At 40.1% G+C, this 18,824-nt stretch overlaps 2 protein-coding genes across 3 annotated transcripts in view; one reads left to right on the forward strand and one right to left on the reverse strand.

The window, feature by feature from the left end:
* Positions 1-3,469, reverse strand: part of Itpr (Inositol 1,4,5,-trisphosphate receptor) — a 24,722-nt gene extending 21,253 nt beyond the window's left edge. Inside the window, exons 1-2 of one of the 2 annotated variants that reach the window (XM_070286681.1) lie at positions 3,260-3,469; positions 2,364-2,637 (exon numbers count right to left, since the gene is read on the reverse strand). The gene's annotated coding sequence lies outside the window, so the exon portion shown is untranslated. Of the gene's footprint in view, positions 1-2,363; positions 2,638-3,253 lie in introns of both variants that reach the window. The other variant, XM_017167979.2, reaches the window with a different exon arrangement.
* Positions 1-12,765, forward strand: part of Nmdar1 (NMDA receptor 1) — a 16,501-nt gene extending 3,736 nt beyond the window's left edge. The window contains exons 2-15 of the mRNA XM_017167988.3: positions 4,412-4,688; positions 4,771-4,893; positions 6,307-6,531; positions 6,631-6,833; positions 7,988-8,153; positions 8,212-8,317; positions 8,395-8,555; positions 8,609-8,825; positions 8,942-9,134; positions 9,210-9,422; positions 9,633-10,061; positions 10,939-11,111; positions 11,173-11,429; positions 11,493-12,765. Coding sequence (XP_017023477.1) covers positions 4,422-4,688; positions 4,771-4,893; positions 6,307-6,531; positions 6,631-6,833; positions 7,988-8,153; positions 8,212-8,317; positions 8,395-8,555; positions 8,609-8,825; positions 8,942-9,134; positions 9,210-9,422; positions 9,633-10,061; positions 10,939-11,111; positions 11,173-11,429; positions 11,493-11,840 — 3,081 coding nt within the window. The 5' untranslated portion in view covers positions 4,412-4,421 and the 3' untranslated portion in view covers positions 11,841-12,765. The remainder of the gene's footprint in view (positions 1-4,411; positions 4,689-4,770; positions 4,894-6,306; positions 6,532-6,630; positions 6,834-7,987; positions 8,154-8,211; positions 8,318-8,394; positions 8,556-8,608; positions 8,826-8,941; positions 9,135-9,209; positions 9,423-9,632; positions 10,062-10,938; positions 11,112-11,172; positions 11,430-11,492) is intronic.
* The last annotated feature ends 6,059 nt before the right edge of the window (positions 12,766-18,824 follow it).

The following is an 18,824-nucleotide window of genomic DNA, read 5'->3' on the forward strand; positions in this document are numbered from 1 at the left end:
TTGCAGCCAAGTGTGTGTTGGGTGTGAGTTTGGGTTGCATATCTCATGAATGGGGCTGTGGTCGTGAGTGTTCGTATATTTTATTTATAACATGAAAACGTCGCTTACACAATTTGACTATTTATGTTAATTGGTGGCGCTCACAGGCGCCATCTCCTCCCCTCTTCCCAGCTTCAAATTATGCACATGACGATGGGCAGCATATGTAAATAAATAAGAATATGCATTTTGGGTCGATGGTGTATTAAAATTAAGAATTATAATATGGCACTTTGAGTACATTGAGATATATCTGACATAAATAAATTTTAATTTATAAATTTAATTGAATTTTCAGTTGGAATGCCGCCTAACATTTTGTCCACAACTGTGTCTACGCTATCTCAATTCAAAGTGCGTTAATAAAGAACCACATACTTCAAATCACTTAATGATTCTTGAAGTGGGCTCTCCAACTTAATCATTAGTTCCAGTGCCCTGTTAATTGAACTTCAGTTGACTTTTTGACTAAATATAAACAGTTCATGTGAAATCGATTAATAAGTCGACCCATAAAATATATACCAATATTTTTAAATTAGTTTGTTATCTAGAATTGTTCAAGTTGTATCCAAGAAGTGAAAAATGAAATCATAACTGATAAGCATTGATTTTCTCATTGCATTCTTAATAATCACATAATTGACAGCAAATGATTGATATTTTTATGGACGAAGTAATATTTTTAAAGCTTTATGATAATAAAAATTCATGGTTTTAAGTATATTAAGAACAGATAAGGGTTGAAAAGGGGCTTTTACTGCATTCAAAGGGAAAGTAAACGTTGAAAAAATGTATTTTAACCGTGAGCTTTGTTATTTCATCATAAAATATTTCGAAATCTTGAGTTACACTTCAAGATTTAAGAGAAATTAGCTTAAAATCACTATAAATGAAATCATAATATGGTTTTTAAAAAAATTAAAATATTAAAATTAATTCATACCCATTTTAATGTAAAACTCTCCTGCCATCTTGCTGATCATACTAAATACGCTAATTAAGTGGACTTTGAATCGTACAAATAATATCTCGGAAAAAATACAAAAAAATACTCTATTAACTACGCTTGTTTGAGCTGTTCAATTAAATATAAAGCAATTCACCAAAATGTGGTAATGGGCAAATAATTGGTCGTAATTGTATGCTCACATGTCTGTTAACTCGAACATTATTAGTTGGCCATTAAGAGTTACTTGAGTGTGCTCTTGCGATTGCGAAAAATGCAATTTGGCGATGAAAAGCCATCTTTATGCCACGCAATTAAATTGAAATCATCGCGTGCAGCAGCCTGCATGAATGCCTCTGCTTCCCCTTTGCCCCCACACTGAGCACAACTCACTGATTGCAGGCGAGAAAGCTCCATCTCCAGCTGCTCCGCCTCCCCTCTGTCGCGCTCTGTCTCTTTTTTGGGGGCCTCTCTCGTTTTTCGCAGCTGCCACTATCTCGCTCTATCTCGCAGTACCTGCCCGGCAGTCAACAATGTGGCGCTTAATTAAGCACGCGTCGGCCCTGTCAGCCGTTCTTCCTCTCTCAGTCACCCCTCCACAATATTGGGGGGGCAGGCTCCACTGAGAGAAAGTACACCAGAAGACTTGAAGTACTATCTTATAGATTTGATTTACTATTGAAATTTGTATTTATATTTTAAATATTATTTAATTGATATTTCACAGATATTAAGTGTTTGTAAATGAAATTGAGTCAGATATGATTAAAATAAATATAAAATATTGAAGACTCGCGAGTCAGGTCTTAGGTCACCTCTAATCTAAGGAATTGTATTGATAAAAAATCAAAATCTGTGTGCTATTCGCAAAATCTTACTTTTACAAGAATGTATTTCTACAAATGTTGGAAAATACTTATAAATAATAAAAAATATTTAATTCAACTTTTAATTTATGCGTACTAAGTGGAATTTTCCCCTGTGTAAGACTCTTTTCTCCCTAGAGATGAAAAAGCGAGAGTGCAAGGTGTTCTTTTTGCTTTTCTGTTTTGCTTTTTTGCCTTTGCCTTTGCCTTTGCCTTTGCATTGTAATTGAATCAGCGAGGTTTTCTAGCATTTTGCGCTTTGATTTCCTTTCAATTATTCAACAAAATGAACTGGCGGCACTGGGCGAGGGCGTGACTGCCAGATAATAGCTATCTGGCTAAAGGTAATTAGCTCTGGCCCAGCCGAAATGCGTGATACCGCAGAGCTTATGGCCTTATGACCCAGTTAAAGCGGTGGCAAGCCCTTTGGGAAACCAGAAAAACCAGAAAATTGCTCAAAGCGAAAGGGCAACAGGTTGCTGGAGCGTTTATGCGGTTAGAGTACTTACTGCAAATAATTTGTAGATGTAGATTTGTATCCGAAATGAGCGATACGGCCCAGAGAGATTGAATCATCCGATGACAGAACGACGATCGTAAATCGAATTTGATTTTATATGTATTTTATTCAAATCGAACTTGATGTGCAAACACTTGAAAGAACTTAATATATTTTCACCTTGAGTGCGCGCACTTGGCCACAAACAGAGAGTACAGTGCACGCTCTACGAAGTGGACGCACTATTACTGATTATAATATATTTATTTTGGTTGTCTTTCACGCTGTAAATTTAGAATTTGTTATTATTTTTTAATTTGTATTGAATTTTTGTGAAAATTAATGTTCAAACGTCTCAATCATTCTTTGATTTGTTAGAAGTAATTAAATTATTCAAAGATTATTAGTCAGAATTATATGTATATATTTTTATATTTTCGTGATAAGAATAATGACTTAAATATTGAAAAATAGTGCTGCTTTAGTTTCGTTCACTGTAAGGAGCGTGCAGTGCGACAATAAAAGGGGAATATGGCGCACAGAAACAACAGAAACCGCACACACTAACACCAACCCTAGCACTAAGAATAACAATAACAATAACAATGCTCGGGCTGCGACGCCGGCAGAGCTTTGGTTGTCAATAAGACACAGCCGTAAAAAACACGCGACAAACAATTCCGGTTAAAAAGAAAGAGAGGCGAAAAGAGCGAGCAACAACAACAACGCCAGCAATTGCTGTCCCGCCCCCGAGCGCCCACCTAACGGCAGCGCAGCAGCAGCGAAGCCAGGCAAGGCAAACAAAACGCGCAACGCAGCTCGACAGTCGATTTCTCAAACGATTTCGCTTCCGAGCCGCAGCTTTTCGCACATATCGCACTTTTCCAGGCACAAACTCACACTCACACCGCCCACCGCATTCAGGCCGATAAATTGGCCATCATTTTGGCCATAAATTAGCCGCGCGAACCGTACGAAAGTGCAATTTTCCAGGGCGCCGCGTCATGCGCGAAGAGCGAGTCGTACCGTCCGTCCGCTGTTCCGTCCCTCTCACCACCGAAGTGCCAGCGCAGCGCAGATAAGCGGACCGACGCGGAAAACACGTCCGAGCGAAAACACGAAAGCAACAAGTGTCCCAAAGCAGCCATATGATCGGTTAGTGTGACCGCCGTCGAAAAACGTATAATACCGTTAAACATTTATGCTTCTTCAATGAAGCCCTGGTTATATTATCCATTATCTTTCCGATCATTTAAATCCAACTGGATTTGATTACAGAGATAAGTCTCCGAAAGCAACCAGGTCATATTATGGTACCACAGTACCACATGTCATCAATAGGCCGTTTTTATCAAAGTTTCATCAACGTTATTCAGTTAGCAGCATTTTTTTACTGCCCAGGACATATCCATCTTAACTTTATCAGTAATTTTTGTGGACTCTCATCAATGATCCTGTATGTTGATGAATTACTGATAATTTGCTGATGATACTGCAGAACACAGGGGTATATACATATTACATGTAAAATAGAGATCAAGTGGTCACCCTAAAACATCTCACCGATCTTTTTTTCTTGATCTGGCAGCACTAAACGATCATTGAGAGTGCTCAACCGTTAAGAAATTAAATAGATCTTGAAAATATATTAATTGTTAACTTCTTATATTTATAAATTATAATCATCAAATATTGTGGAATAGATGTAAAGGTTTACACAAAGAAATGAAGAACTGAAATGATCAAGAAACAAGCTATGGCAAGCTATATAAAAAATGAGTGGTTCATTGAAATAACAAATAAAATGTACAAATACTCCCTATATATAAAAGGTGAACATACATATATAATATATAATATTAAAATATCATATAATAATATAATAAAACTATGAAACCGTTTTACGTTTTCCGATTCTACACATTTAATAGGTTCATCTTTGGCTAAAGATTGACAACAAACAGTATAAAATATAAATTCAAATGCCAACTCTTTTGTTTTAAATTGCTCCACTTGTTTAAATAGAGAGTTAATATTACGAACTTTGTTTTCTTACAGAAAATGCTGAATGTTTGCCGGGAAGACAATTGAAATCATCTCACAAAGCACCTCGTATTCCCTCCCCCAAAAACTTAAGGAGCGCTGCAATATGGCTGCCGTGGGCTTTGTTCAAAGCCGGCTTTTGTTCGGATCGGCCATTGTTCTGCTAGCCATAATGCCGCCGCCGATTGCCGCCGCCCAGAGGCACACCGCCTCGGATAATCCCTCGACGTACAATATTGGCGGCGTTCTGAGCAATTCCGACAGCGAGGAGCACTTTAGCACAACAATAAAGGCAAGAGCTTAGTCGCATTAGCTAACTGGATTTCCCATTTAGATTCGCTTTAACCCACGCCCCCGTTTATCCCGACCCGCAGCACCTCAATTTCGACCAGCAGTACGTGCCGCGCAAGGTCACCTACTACGACAAGACCATTCGCATGGACAAGAATCCCATCAAGACGGTCTTCAACGTGTGCGACAAGCTCATCGAGAACCGAGTAAGTCGGCGGCCAAATGCAATTACCTTTCCACTTCCGCTCACACCATCCATCGCCATGGGGCCTGAAAGGATATATATGTATATCCCGGCCGGGGCCTGAGCCTGGCTGGGCCTCATTTCAATAATTCAGAGGGAAATGATTCGGAAATGCCGTGATGACAAACGGTAATGCGCCACCAGATTCCAATATCCACCCAGCTTCCAGTTGGTTAGGTTTCGGTTTCGCATCTTGGTGCTTCCTTATATTCACAATTAGCGATGATAATTGGCTTTCATGATGGAGTTTCGGAATATAAAGCACTTAAGAAATAAATTTGATTTTGGCTTTGCTTTTTTAATGTAACTAATTTTTTTTAGGTTTAAAAATTGCAGAGTAAACCAACTAGTTTTCAAAATCGTTATATTCTTAATTCCCTTTAAATAATTTATCTTTATTTTTTTGCAATACATTTCTAAGCCAAAAACTTTCTCAAGTCACTGTAGTTACATTAAATGGCAGTAAGATCAGCCAGCACTTCTCAAATTCAAACTGGTTTCTCGTGCAATTAATCAACGCCGTCATGCACAAACCAAAAGTGTCCAAAAAATCCTAATGACGAAGAGCCTTTCAGCGCTGCAAAGTGCATTGCACCCAGGCCAAGTGGAGACCTCGTAAGAAATCCACTCAGAGCCCCAATGCTCTTTTGGCTGCCAACTTTTGCACATTTTTGGCTTTTTTCGGGCAAACTACATCCGTGAATTATCTGCGGATTTCATCAATCACACATCGGGCATTATAGCACATTTATCACGAAGAAGCTCCTGTCTGGCAACTGTCCCTGTGGGAGGCTGTCCGGAGCAGAAGTCAACACCCACTAGACCAGGTCCAAATCAATTCCTGCCTGTGTTTCGGGGCGGCATTTGTCATCATTAATGCCAGAGCGAATTTATCATCGCTTGGCCCCGAAATGTGCGTCCATTTGGAACCTTTCATTACTCGTGCCATCCGAAGGAAGCAAATCAACTGTCATTGACTCCACGGGGGGCCTCAGTCTATAAGGTGTGAGTCAAAAATATTAGTCCATCCTCTTTGTATGTATATGTTTAATAATTCAGAAAAATACAGTATCTATTAATCTGCAATAAATATATAAAGAAGACCTACAGAAATAGATTCAATTAGTTTTTATATTTTTTTAACTCAAGATAAAACTAAAATTATAGCGTTGTGAAACGCACTGTAAATGTATTTTACTCAGCCAATTGAACGTCCTCCCGGCGCCATTTACACTTCCGCTGCCTGTCTTAGGCCTTCACTCCCTTCCTCTGGCATCTACCTTGGCATTGCTCATTTCATTTCCACTGATTTGGTTTATTCCCCGCCATCCTTTACCATAATTTCCTCCTGGGTGCTCCTCCCACTATTTGGCAGGTGTACGCCGTAGTCGTTTCGCATGAGCAAACCTCAGGTGATTTGTCGCCGGCGGCCGTGAGCTATACGAGCGGATTCTATTCAATTCCCGTCATTGGCATATCCTCGCGGGATGCGGCCTTCTCCGACAAGAACATCCACGTCTCCTTCCTGAGGACAGTGCCCCCCTATTACCATCAGGCAGATGTCTGGCTGGAGATGCTCAGCCACTTTGCCTACACAAAGGTGCGTATGGAATCTCCGCCCCATTCCACTTAGTCGGGACGCCAAAATTTGACTTATTGACTTATTGAGTTGTGCCGTTATCTGCTCCACTGGCGACAGGTAATCATCATCCATAGCTCCGACACGGACGGCCGGGCCATCCTGGGTCGCTTCCAGACCACATCCCAGACCTATTACGACGACGTCGATGTGCGCGCCACAGTGGAGCTGATTGTCGAGTTCGAGCCCAAGCTGGAGAGCTTCACCGAACACCTCATTGACATGAAGACGGCCCAGTCCAGGGTCTACCTGATGTACGCCAGGTGAGTACCGTTCCCGCAAATTTGCGTAAATAATTCGTTCATATTTGGATCAAGTTGAGCAGTCTGGAGGGGTGGAGGTCTGGTAGTTTAATGATAGATGGGAGAGGTTTTTATTTACATAGAGAAAGAAATTGAGATTTTATGTTTGTGTCGATTCTTAATGGAAATAATTATATCATTAGAGATTTATGCTAATGTTTTCTCTAATAAAAAATGAATCAATAATGTTGAAGTAATATTTTGTATGTCAATTATAATTTTCAATATTTTCCAATCTTGAGTTACATTAGCTATTAGTTCTTTAATTTTATAAATATTTCTCAAGGATATATTTACATTTATCTATTACCTCTTGTTTTTAGGATCATTTATAAAACTGATTTATAAATTAAACATTTCCAACTCGTAAAACCTATTTTTAAATGGAATTTATACAGTATTGCCGTTTATTATTGTACAATCAAGATGTCCACATAAATCGCTTTGCCCCGGGTGACGGTTAAATTTGAATACTAAAGCGTGTCGGTCAATTGTTGTCAATTCTCAATAAAGTGATTTTATGTTGTACTCCGTAAATTGATTTCAATGGAAAAGCGATATACACAAGATTACTGAGATTGCAGTCCACCATGGGCGTGCCTTTGCCTCGGCAACTGGTCGTTACCGGCTCTCGTCAATTGAAGGCAAATAATGGGGTTTATGTTGATTATTACTATTACTGCGAGGCTGCGAGATATATAAAAATATATTAGTATCTTAAGAACTGAATTGAGATTTTATTGCTATTTTTCACAAATTTAAACAATTAAATACAAACCTAATCATAAGTATACATAAAATCTTAGAGATTATTACACTGTTGATATTTTATTATTTAAATCAAATTTCCTTTCCCTTTTGTAATGTAAATACAACTTTAATATGAACCCGACCTCTTGTATTTACTTATTTAATAATTTAAAAATGACACTCTGAAAGTTCTTCTGCTAAAGTTTTAACTATTTATAAAGCTTTCAAAGTCGGAATCCCTTTGCTAAATGCCTTAAACTATATGTTAATTCAAAATGCAATCCGTATATTGCGCTTAAAATACCCCCAGCATTCAGAAATCCAAGCATTATCATAAGTGTTTCGTGGTTTCGTATCGCCCGCAGCACCGAGGATGCCCAAGTTATCTTCCGCGATGCTGGGGAATACAACATGACCGGCGAGGGGCATGTCTGGATTGTGACGGAGCAGGCGCTGTTCGCCAACAACACACCGGACGGAGTGCTAGGCCTCCAGCTGGAGCATGCCCACAGCGACAAGGGACACATTAGGGTAAGTGTTTGCCTCCTCCGCATCTCAATTATGCATGATTTTGTAACTCTGCCTCCAGGACAGTGTCTACGTCTTGGCTTCGGCCATCAAGGAGATGATTTCCAACGAGACCATTGCCGAGGCTCCGAAGGATTGTGGCGACTCGGCCGTAAACTGGGAGTCGGGTGCGTAGATCCCTGGATCTTAACATATTCGCTTGGTTCCCAAACACCAACTGATATTTACTCTTAATCTTTGATAGGCAAGCGACTGTTTCAGTACCTCAAGAACCGCAACATCACTGGGGAGACGGGCCAGGTGGCCTTTGATGACAACGGGGATCGCATCTACGCAGGCTACGACGTAATCAACATCCGGGAGCAGCAAAAGAAGCACGTGGTGGGCAAATTCAGCTATGACAGCGTAAGTTTCTTGAAGAGATTTTAGACCTTGATTTAACCACATGTCACTTTCAGATGCGGGCCAAGATGCGGATGAGGATCAACGACAGCGAGATCATCTGGCCGGGAAAGCAGCGACGGAAGCCGGAGGGCATCATGATACCGACGCACCTCAAGGTGCTGACCATCGAAGAGAAACCCTTCGTCTACGTGCGGCGGATGGGCGACGACGAGTTTCGCTGCGAGCCGGACGAGCGACCGTGTCCACTGTTCAATGCCTCGGATGCCACAGGTGAGCGAGTTGTTAATCTGAAGGGGGGAATTCTTATCCTTACAAGGAAAAATATATGGGGGAAAATAGGTTAAATACCCTTAAGTTATATCAACATCTTTATGGTTTTCCAACAGCCAACGAGTTCTGCTGCCGCGGCTACTGCATAGACTTGCTCATCGAGCTGTCCAAGCGGATCAACTTTACCTACGACCTGGCCTTGTCCCCCGACGGCCAGTTCGGGCACTATATCTTGCGGAACCACTCTGGGATGACGCTGCGCAAGGAGTGGACGGGCCTCATCGGAGAGCTGGTCAACGAACGTGCCGAGTAAGCAATGGGGTTTCCTGGCGGACAGCCAGCTGTAGTAGCTACCATGTTAATCCGGATCTACATTTATGTTAGCATGATCGTGGCACCACTAACCATCAATCCGGAGCGTGCCGAGTACATAGAATTCTCGAAACCATTCAAATACCAAGGCATTACAATACTCGAGAAGAAACCGTCACGATCGAGTACTCTCGTGTCTTTCTTGCAGCCGTTTAGTAACACGCTATGGATCTTGGTAATGGTGTCGGTCCATGTTGTGGCGCTCGTGCTCTACCTACTGGACAGGTGAGTGAATCCCCGTCTCCGAACCCCATCCTGAACCTGAACCCCGAGCCCTAAAAGCGAAGCACACAATTGTTAAAGGTCGTTGCATTGGACGGTTGAATGGCAGCGATCGTAGCTGATTCCCGCCCAGTTAATCCCCGCCTGCCTGGAACTGCCGGAACCGGATGTCAGAAACCTTAATAACCACTTCTTTCCAATTTCCGAACTCAGATTCTCGCCGTTCGGACGCTTCAAGCTCTCGCACTCGGACAGCAACGAGGAGAAGGCCCTGAACCTTAGCTCCGCTGTGTGGTTCGCCTGGGGCGTGCTTCTCAACAGCGGGATTGGGGAGGGGACGCCACGCAGTTTCTCCGCCCGCGTGCTCGGCATGGTGTGGGCCGGATTCGCCATGATCATCGTCGCCTCGTACACCGCCAACCTGGCCGCCTTCCTCGTGCTGGAGCGGCCCAAGACCAAGCTTAGCGGCATCAACGATGCCCGACTGCGTAATACAATGGAGAACCTTACTTGCGCCACCGTCAAGGGCTCCTCGGTGGACATGTACTTCCGCCGTCAGGTGGAGCTCTCGAACATGTACCGCACGATGGAGGCCAATAACTACGCCACCGCCGAGCAGGCCATCCAGGATGTGAAGAAGGGGTAACGTGCCGTTGTGGCTCAGGTCGTGGCCGCGATCTTTTCCGTAGCTGAGCGTAGCATCGCATGTCATGGCACTGTCCAGATCCAGTTCCAGATCCAGACAACAACTCAACAACCACCACAACTTTTTACAGTTTCAAATCACTCTCCAAACTCTCAAACGCCACCTCAGTTCAGTTCTGTTCAGTCCACCTAACGCCACTGTCTCTAACTTTCTCTGTCTCTCTATCCTACTCTCTCTCTCTATATATATATCTCTCTGTGTTTCGATCTATTAGATAATGTATTGTAATCTTTAGCCGTATCGTGTTCGTGTTGGTCTTGCCCCCGTACTTAGACGCCCCCAAAGCCATCTTGTGTTCCTATATCTTAGCATCTTCATGTCTTTCAATCCTTGCAAATATCCGAAATGGTTTACAATTTTATAGGTTTATCTTTGATCTAAATTAACTGGAAGTAATAATTAATATCCGATCTTCATATAAAGAGTTACATATATTTTGTGATTTTTATATTTCAATGTATGCGTATTAGGAAACCTATTTCATAAAGTCTTAAGAAATAAATGAAAGGGTTTATAACGTATCATCATGGAATTTTCACAGTATATTATATATCTATTTATATTTTCTTGACAAATAAATTCATCACATTAAGATCTGCAATAAGTATATTCAAAGAAAGATCTCCTATAATTCTCCTAGAATCTCCATTTTGAAGAATATGCAAGGATATCGGAAGCCTCGGTCCACCGAAGCTAACCAATCTTTCTTGTTACGTAAACATTTATACCTACTTGTTGTGCCCTTATCCTTATCCCACTTAAACAAACATAATTTTAACACGTGATCTCCTTGATCTACGCCTCTGTCCACAGCAAGCTGATGGCCTTCATCTGGGACTCTTCGCGGCTGGAGTACGAGGCTTCCAAGGATTGCGAGCTGGTCACTGCCGGCGAGTTATTCGGACGAAGTGGCTACGGAATTGGACTGCAAAAGGGTTCGCCCTGGACGGATGCGGTTACTCTGGCCATCCTGGAGTTTCACGAGAGTATGTCTTACATTAGGCTGATATATGAGACTCTACTGATCTACCTTTTTCCTCTTTTTAGGCGGCTTCATGGAGAAGCTGGACAAGCAGTGGATCTTCCATGGTCATGTCCAGCAAAACTGCGAGCTCTTTGAGAAAACGCCCAACACTCTGGGATTGAAAAACATGGCGGGGGTGTTCATACTGGTGGGCGTGGGCATTGCCGGCGGCGTGGGTCTGATCATCATCGAGGTCATCTATAAGAAGCACCAGGTGAAGAAGCAGAAGCGCCTGGACATTGCCCGACATGCGGCGGACAAGTGGCGTGGCACTATCGAGGTGAGAACCCTTCAAAGCGGAACACTTTCTTAAATTGATTTACGTCTTTCTGCTCCTTTCCAGAAACGGAAAACTATACGCGCGTCCCTGGCGATGCAACGCCAGTACAACGTCGGCCTGAACTCGACGCACCCACCGGGTACCATCAGTTTGGCGGTGGACAAGCGCCGGTATCCTCGCCTGGGCCAGCGGCTGGGCCCGGAGCGAGCCTGGCCCGGGGATGCTGCCGACGTGCTTCGCATTCGGCGGCCCTACGAGCTGGGCAAGCCCGGCCAGAGCCCCAAGGTGATGGCGGCCGGCCAGCCGGCGATGCCCATGCCCATGCTGGGCAAGACACGGCCCCAGCAGAGTGTCCTGCCGCCGCGGTACTCGCCGGGCTACACCAGCGACGTTTCGCATTTGGTCGTCTAAGTTAACACTTGCCAAGGCAGCTAGTATATAGGATCAGTATTATCATTGCTCAAGACACTGCTCAAGAACTCAAAATCGTTTGTTATCGCCGGATGGCCACGATGGCCGGGACCGCGGAGGAACTCGTATGATTTGTACGCACCTGTTTGGAGTTTATTCGTTGCCGGAACGACGGTCCTGTGCCCGCAATAATCTGTTATATCAGAGTCTAGGTGTATTTATTGGATAGCTTATTAAGTTTTTGGAGTTTTCGATGAATTTGTTACGAGAGTGAAGGGATACCGGGAGTACTAGGATTTCCATCAGATTTAACGCTTTCAATGTGCTTACTGCCCCTCTTAGACCCTATATCTCGCTTTAGCTGTTTACCGCATTTCGATAGAACTCTCCTCTGACCCACTTAATAGAATACCCATCTCTTAAGATTACTAACATTCTCAACTCGTTGAACGTGAGACCAGAAACTTTTGCAATAGCTTCGACTCATCACAAGACCCACCCATTGTTACCAGATGTTTACTAAACTATACTCATCTAAACTGATCTCAAACCCGATTTTCGATCTGGCCATAGTCTTGCCTCAACTGAAAGCTCCGATTGCCCGTACAACTTATACACCTTATATTTTCTCTTGAATAGAAAACCAAAACTTAAGATTGCCACTGTGGACCCAGAACCCTGCTAAGGAAGGGCCCATCCAGAGAAGCAATTAATTAAACAAAACGAAAGTTAATCCCAGAGAAGCTTAAATGAAATTTTTAAAACAAAACTAAAAGTATATATGTATACATATTATATTTATAAGATTCAGTGTGAAAGTTAACAGCATAAATGTGAAGCATCAAAATGAAATTCAAGAACAAACCGTATTTAGTAGTGGAATTTGAATTTTAAATGTTTTGAATGTGTAAATCGTTTATGCAACACCAAATAAATATTTAAAACAAATTCAAAGTTGAACAAAAATGTTATTGAAGGAAAACGTTGATATATATTCGGATATATTTAAACAATAGAATTGATTGAAGGAACTACTATTAAATGAACGCTCTCATCTTTGGGTATCGGGTATAGCTTTCTTTCTTGTTTAAGGTACCTTCTTTAACTTATACTTATTAACTTAAAAACTTATTTATTATTTACAAAGTATACATGAACTCTTATAACACATTTATGGGTTAGTAAAATATTATCTTACTCTTTACAATTGCCGGGAATAACACACGGTAAATGTCACATTTAATTGCTTGATAAGATAAAGGTAAGGTGATGTTATAAATTACGTATTTTATCCAAGAAAGATTTACCCAAAGCAGTAATATGCTATTATTAAATAGTTTGAATCTGCAATTTATTTTATTTTTAAGTAGTAAGCATTGCAATTTAATTATTCTTTCAAATTTCAATAAGCCCTTGACCGAAGTATTTCGCATATTTGTATTGAGTCTGAGAGTTCTGTAATGCATTGTTTACATATACCTGTGTTTTGTTGATAGCAGCACTGCAAAAAGATAATATAAATTAATAAACTCACCAGCAGATACCAATATTGTAAACATGGCTGCAAACCGGGTCCAAACCAATCCCCTTCGTACTGGTTTGATTTGGCTAATTGGTTTCCAGCGCATTTTTTATTTGATATACACAAATACTATACAGTCTTGTATAAACCCTATTCCACTTATGATAACTAGGCTCTTAAAATGCGACGCAAAACCATTTCACTAGAAAAGGTTTTATAAGCGGGTTTAAAGGTTATCTAGAAGCCTATATTTTATTAACATATTTTGAATCAGTTTTATATTAATTTATTTACAGGCGCTTAGTCCATATAGAGGCCTTCCTTATCGGCTCTTTTAACTCAACATCAACACACTTCAAAGCCCCCATTAAGTCCTTAACCTTAATGAGAATATAAACTGCAATTAGCTGAGAAATGTTTGTCAGTTATTCAGAGTTAATGTCGGCCCTTAAAACGACAAATTAAATAATTTAGCAAACAGGCTGGGGAACCGTTATGCAGATGACCCCCATTCGAAGATTTAAATTACGCATTAAGTTTTTTAAATAAAAAACAAACACAAACCGGGACAGGTAATCGAGAAAGTGTTCACACCGAAAAAAAAAAAGATTATTTTAAAGTGAAAATCGGATCATATTACATGCTAAATCGAATTTAAATTTATCTGAATTTTCTTTAAGCAGCTCTATCTATGTATCTTTCTTCTTAAATATCATGGAAATTATTAAAGATTTTGTGTGTTTGGTTCAAATACTTTTCGATATAATGATGTATCTGAATCTGAGCGTGCCAAACTATTGCTCAGCACTGACTCCTATGAACAGTACGCTGCCTGAAATTATTAAATTCGTATAATTATTACAATTAAGCATTTGATTGCCAACGATTTGGCATCCGAGTGGGGCTATGTGCTGGTGTGACTGGGGTGCTTACCATCAATTGTCGCACTTGGACCGGCACCCCTTCCGGAGCCACTCGAACCGATCGTTCAGACATTCAGCCAGACATCTATAGTAGACACCCGAGACCCAGAGATGCGATACAATGAGACTAGCTGGCGCTGAACAAGTTACTACTGACATGAAGCGGATCGGTTCTGCCTCTTTCTACTGCCTCGGGTATGACAGAGCCGGTGGCGATGATGACAACTCTCCGTAGATCGGAATTTTAGAGAAAATCCCCGCACGGCAGGCGTTACTGCAATTTCGGCTAATGGGAGCTGGAGCTGCAACCAGGAGCACAGCTCCGCCTGCCGGAAGTGACCCGAGTAACAACAGGTATCGATGGCCTATAATTGTTATTTTCGGTAGAGTTCATTGCAATCGCTTTGAACGCACTGAAACGGCAGTGAGATCATATTCATAATGTTGAAAGGCTTAAAAAATGCAAATATGTGTTATAGATTTCAATGTATTTTTTGTTCAAATAACAATATTGTTTAAAATAGTTTTAAAATTAAGACATTGATTAGTATCACTACTGTTCGACTGTAAAGCTATTTTCTATTATTGGAGGTGCTTTATAGGAACCAATGTAATACCAATATACCCTGCTAAATCATCGCTAAGGTAATGACCTGCGCCACAACAAGTGGGTGTTATTTTTAAGCGATTTCCTTTGCATCCGATCAAGCTTAGCGGGTCTCAAATATCACAAATGGAAGCAAGGGACAGAAAAATAAACGTGCTCTTTTAGGAATTATTGACTAATTAGGCAATAGAAAAAAAAAACAACAATAAAATATGTTTCAAATTCAGATTGGCGCCTATACTTCAAGCATCGACTGTCTTTACCCAAAAGATAAGTAAAGGATATTCTTTAGACAGTGTAAGGTATAATTTTAACTATGATTTCCTGTTGGTTTTTAGACCAAAATAATGCAAGCAAAGGAAGATCGTGATAAGGTTTAAATCAATTAATAGAAATCCCTCTCTAAATATTGGAAAGATGGCAAACGTACTCCAGGATATTGTTCAATATTCAACCTATGATCAGTGACATTCCATCCAAGTGTTATATGACAATTGTGTTAGCTGATATATATTGATCCAAACACTTAGCACAAAGCCAGATACAAGAGGCTTTATCGACACGACAGCCGTCGAATATTGTAAGGCGACCGACAGCAATTGACGCCAAGGACAGGTATTCCCAAACCCAGTCGCAAGCGATCGAATCTAGATTGTTGTCGATTTGTGTGGACTTCCTTCACGCGGCCCGATCGAAAACCTTTTTAAAGTGGTATAAAGCAGTTAATTCAATTAATAAACGAGTGTCAAATAATGTCACTGGCCCACAAAGCGATAGCGCATGGCCATTTTGTCTTCTTGGCACCCATTAAGAGTCCAAGTCGAGTTCCCTGCCATTGGGGAGACATTATCTACCGTGTAATAGGTTATATATGGCTGTCATTAGATTCGAATTAATTAGCAACGGACCGTCGTCGTTATACAACGCAGTTGCCGAGTCTTAAATATTTAGTTTTAGCCATAAAACAATACATTTATCTGTGCTTCCGCCGTGTGTTGATTCGATCAATTAGACAGAAATCGACAGTAGTCCAAATACAAGCGGCCTGGAGAGGTGTTAATGAGTGCAGTTGAGGGTTAACCAAAGCTGCCTGTAACTGGTTAAGGGTGGATGCCATCCACGAAAACAAACTTGCTTTCTATGAACAGATCTATTTCCACTGAAAATGTCTTGTCTAGGCACAAAAATAATAGGGAGTTCAAATAAGTAAAGTCAACAAGATGACACTTTGGGTTGTAACTGCCCTTTTTAGCATTTATAATATCAGTTAATTTACTTACCCAAAAATGTCGAAAGCAATTTGGGTATAATTCGCGTTTAATTGGTCTGCTTGATTGCAGGTACTGGGGAAATAATAAACGAGATGCAAAACACAAGACTAGCCGCCAATTACAGTTTTATATTCGCAAATATAAACAAGTTAAGATGATTTTCACAAACAAAAACTAATTTTAGAAAGATCCCCCGGCCAGGAATTAAAATTTACAAGATAGAGAATGAGAGATTGTTAGATAAACATCTTGGTAATATGACTACGAAAATAAACGATGCCTTTGACGATTTATCACACCCAATATACAGCATATATATACAAATTCAACGGATACGATCTTTTCGATACATATTTTATATTATTTTCCATTTGTGGTACATTTATGTAAACAATCGATTTTCGGTAGCCAATTTTTATGGGTCTTCGAATTCCGGAATGAATAAAGGGGAAATTCAATTTATATCATTGGAAGCGGTAAACAAATTGTCTATGGCAAAAGAACCGAGCAATAAACTTTAATAAACGAGCCGAACGAAATTGGAAGACGTGTGAAAATCGTATCGTAAACGAATAAAAATCAGTTTCGCCGAAAAATATATACAGCGAATCGTTCTGACTGATGGCTTATAAAGTAATATAAATATTTTTGATAATTAGCAAATTGTTAATCACTTGCGTGATATCAGCAGAACGAAAACACAGCTGATATAAAACCGTAATCAACTTATTATCCCGCTTCTTGTAAAGCCATTGTTTATTCCAAACTTATGCAATTTTGATAGGTTAACTAATTGATTGCAGCCGTACATCTATCTATATGACACGTTAAGCCATAAAGTAATATCTCATTGTTCGTGAGCAACAAATGGCTTGGATAATAATGGAACTCCAAAATTTTAAATGAATCGCACCAGTCAGCACAGATTCAGAATGAGCTGTTGGAGTTTTTTATTTTTATTTTTGTTTGTTGTCATTTCATTTCAGGTATTACTAAAAAGTAATGACTCATAATTTGGCGTATACTTTGTTAATAAGAACATTTAATTAGAATTTTAACAAGAAATAAAGCTAACTTTGGCCAGCCAAAGTTTGTATACCCTTGCAGGTAACAATTAAAATATATCATAACTTAGCCAAAAATGCATTAATTTCGATTCGGAAAGCAGTTTTGTGTTAGTTTTTATTAATTAAAAAAAACTGCATACCAAATTTAAAATTTTAAGGAATCAAAATTTTTTGCCATTTTTGCTAATTTTAATGCAAAAATGGCCAAAAAATCGATTTCTTCCAGACATATCTAGAAAGATTCCCCTGTTGATGCTGATCAAGAATATATATACTTTATAGGGTCGGAAACGTCTCCTTCACTGCGTTGCAAACTTCTGACTGAAATTATAATACCCTGCAAGGGTATAAAAATCATATGCAAACCATGTTTTTCTATAAGTCATTGCTAGAAATGAACTAAGTCCATATGGTTAAACTTAAATATGAAAAGTATGTCCATTTAAGAATAAGCCAAACTGATCTTTAGACTGTATTTATTTAATAATTTGTTTTAATAATAACCTATGTTAGAAGTACATAACAAAACAAGAAAGGGTACTAACTTTGGGAAGCCGAAATTTGTATACCTTTGTAGTTTGCCATAAGATCTTGGCATAAAATCAAATATCGATCATAACTAACACAAAAAACCATCAAATTCAATTTGGAAAGCTTTTCTTAGTTAGTTTTTAATAGGCTTATCCACATACAGAATTAAAAAAATTAAGAAATCAGAATTCATTTAATTTAATAAGATGGGTCCTACAAGTTTATGTTGATCAATTCCTATCTCTTTTAGAAATCGAAACCCTAACAATATCCTTCCTAAAAAATATAGAATTGTATAGAAATAATTCGAAGAGAATTAAATATATATTGGAACCTATGTATAATGGGTAAAAATATATATTTTTAAGAAGGATCCTAACCAAATACATACAAAGAAATAAAGGTTGACTTTAGTTCAACTTTCTTTTAAAGTTGTATCTAAAATTTTTAACAATAGAAAGATAACCAATGTCTTTTATAAAATGTTACCCAATGTCAGAAATTGTCAGAGATTAAAAAATATCTGAATATCTCCATAAAACCGATAAGAATGAGATGCGCCCTAGAACGATCCGACTCAAGAGTGTGACATCTGTGGAGCTGGGGAGAGAAGGTCGTCGTCGTCCAGTTGGGTCTCTCCCGATCCCCGGTTGCTGGAGGAAGGTTCGGTGCAGGGCACCTCCAAGTGGCTTAATAAAAATAACTCTTTTCGCCGCGTTCCGCTCTTTATTAAAACCGCCTCGGGTGACTCTGACGCAGAGCTGAATGCGGCCCGACGAGTCAGTCGGCCAGCCATCTGCCCATCCAGCCAGCCAATCAAACCAGATAAAACCGAATTTAATTCGATTAAGGGGGTTTTATTCGCGTGCTCTGCAGGCTTGTTGTTTTACTGTTGCCGTCTTGGCTTGGCTGATAGTAAAGATGTTACGAGTGTGTCTAAGTCTTAGTGTGCGAACGATTGTGAATGAGCGCGGAGAGTCGGAGAATTGTTATGAATTGGGTAAACAGAGAAAACAAGTTAATAACCGCAATCGCAAACGCCAGCGAATCGCCGAAAAGCAAT

This window comes from Drosophila kikkawai, chromosome 3R (genome assembly GCF_030179895.1).
Source record: "Drosophila kikkawai strain 14028-0561.14 chromosome 3R, DkikHiC1v2, whole genome shotgun sequence".
Lineage (NCBI taxonomy): Eukaryota > Metazoa > Arthropoda > Insecta > Diptera > Drosophilidae > Drosophila > Drosophila kikkawai.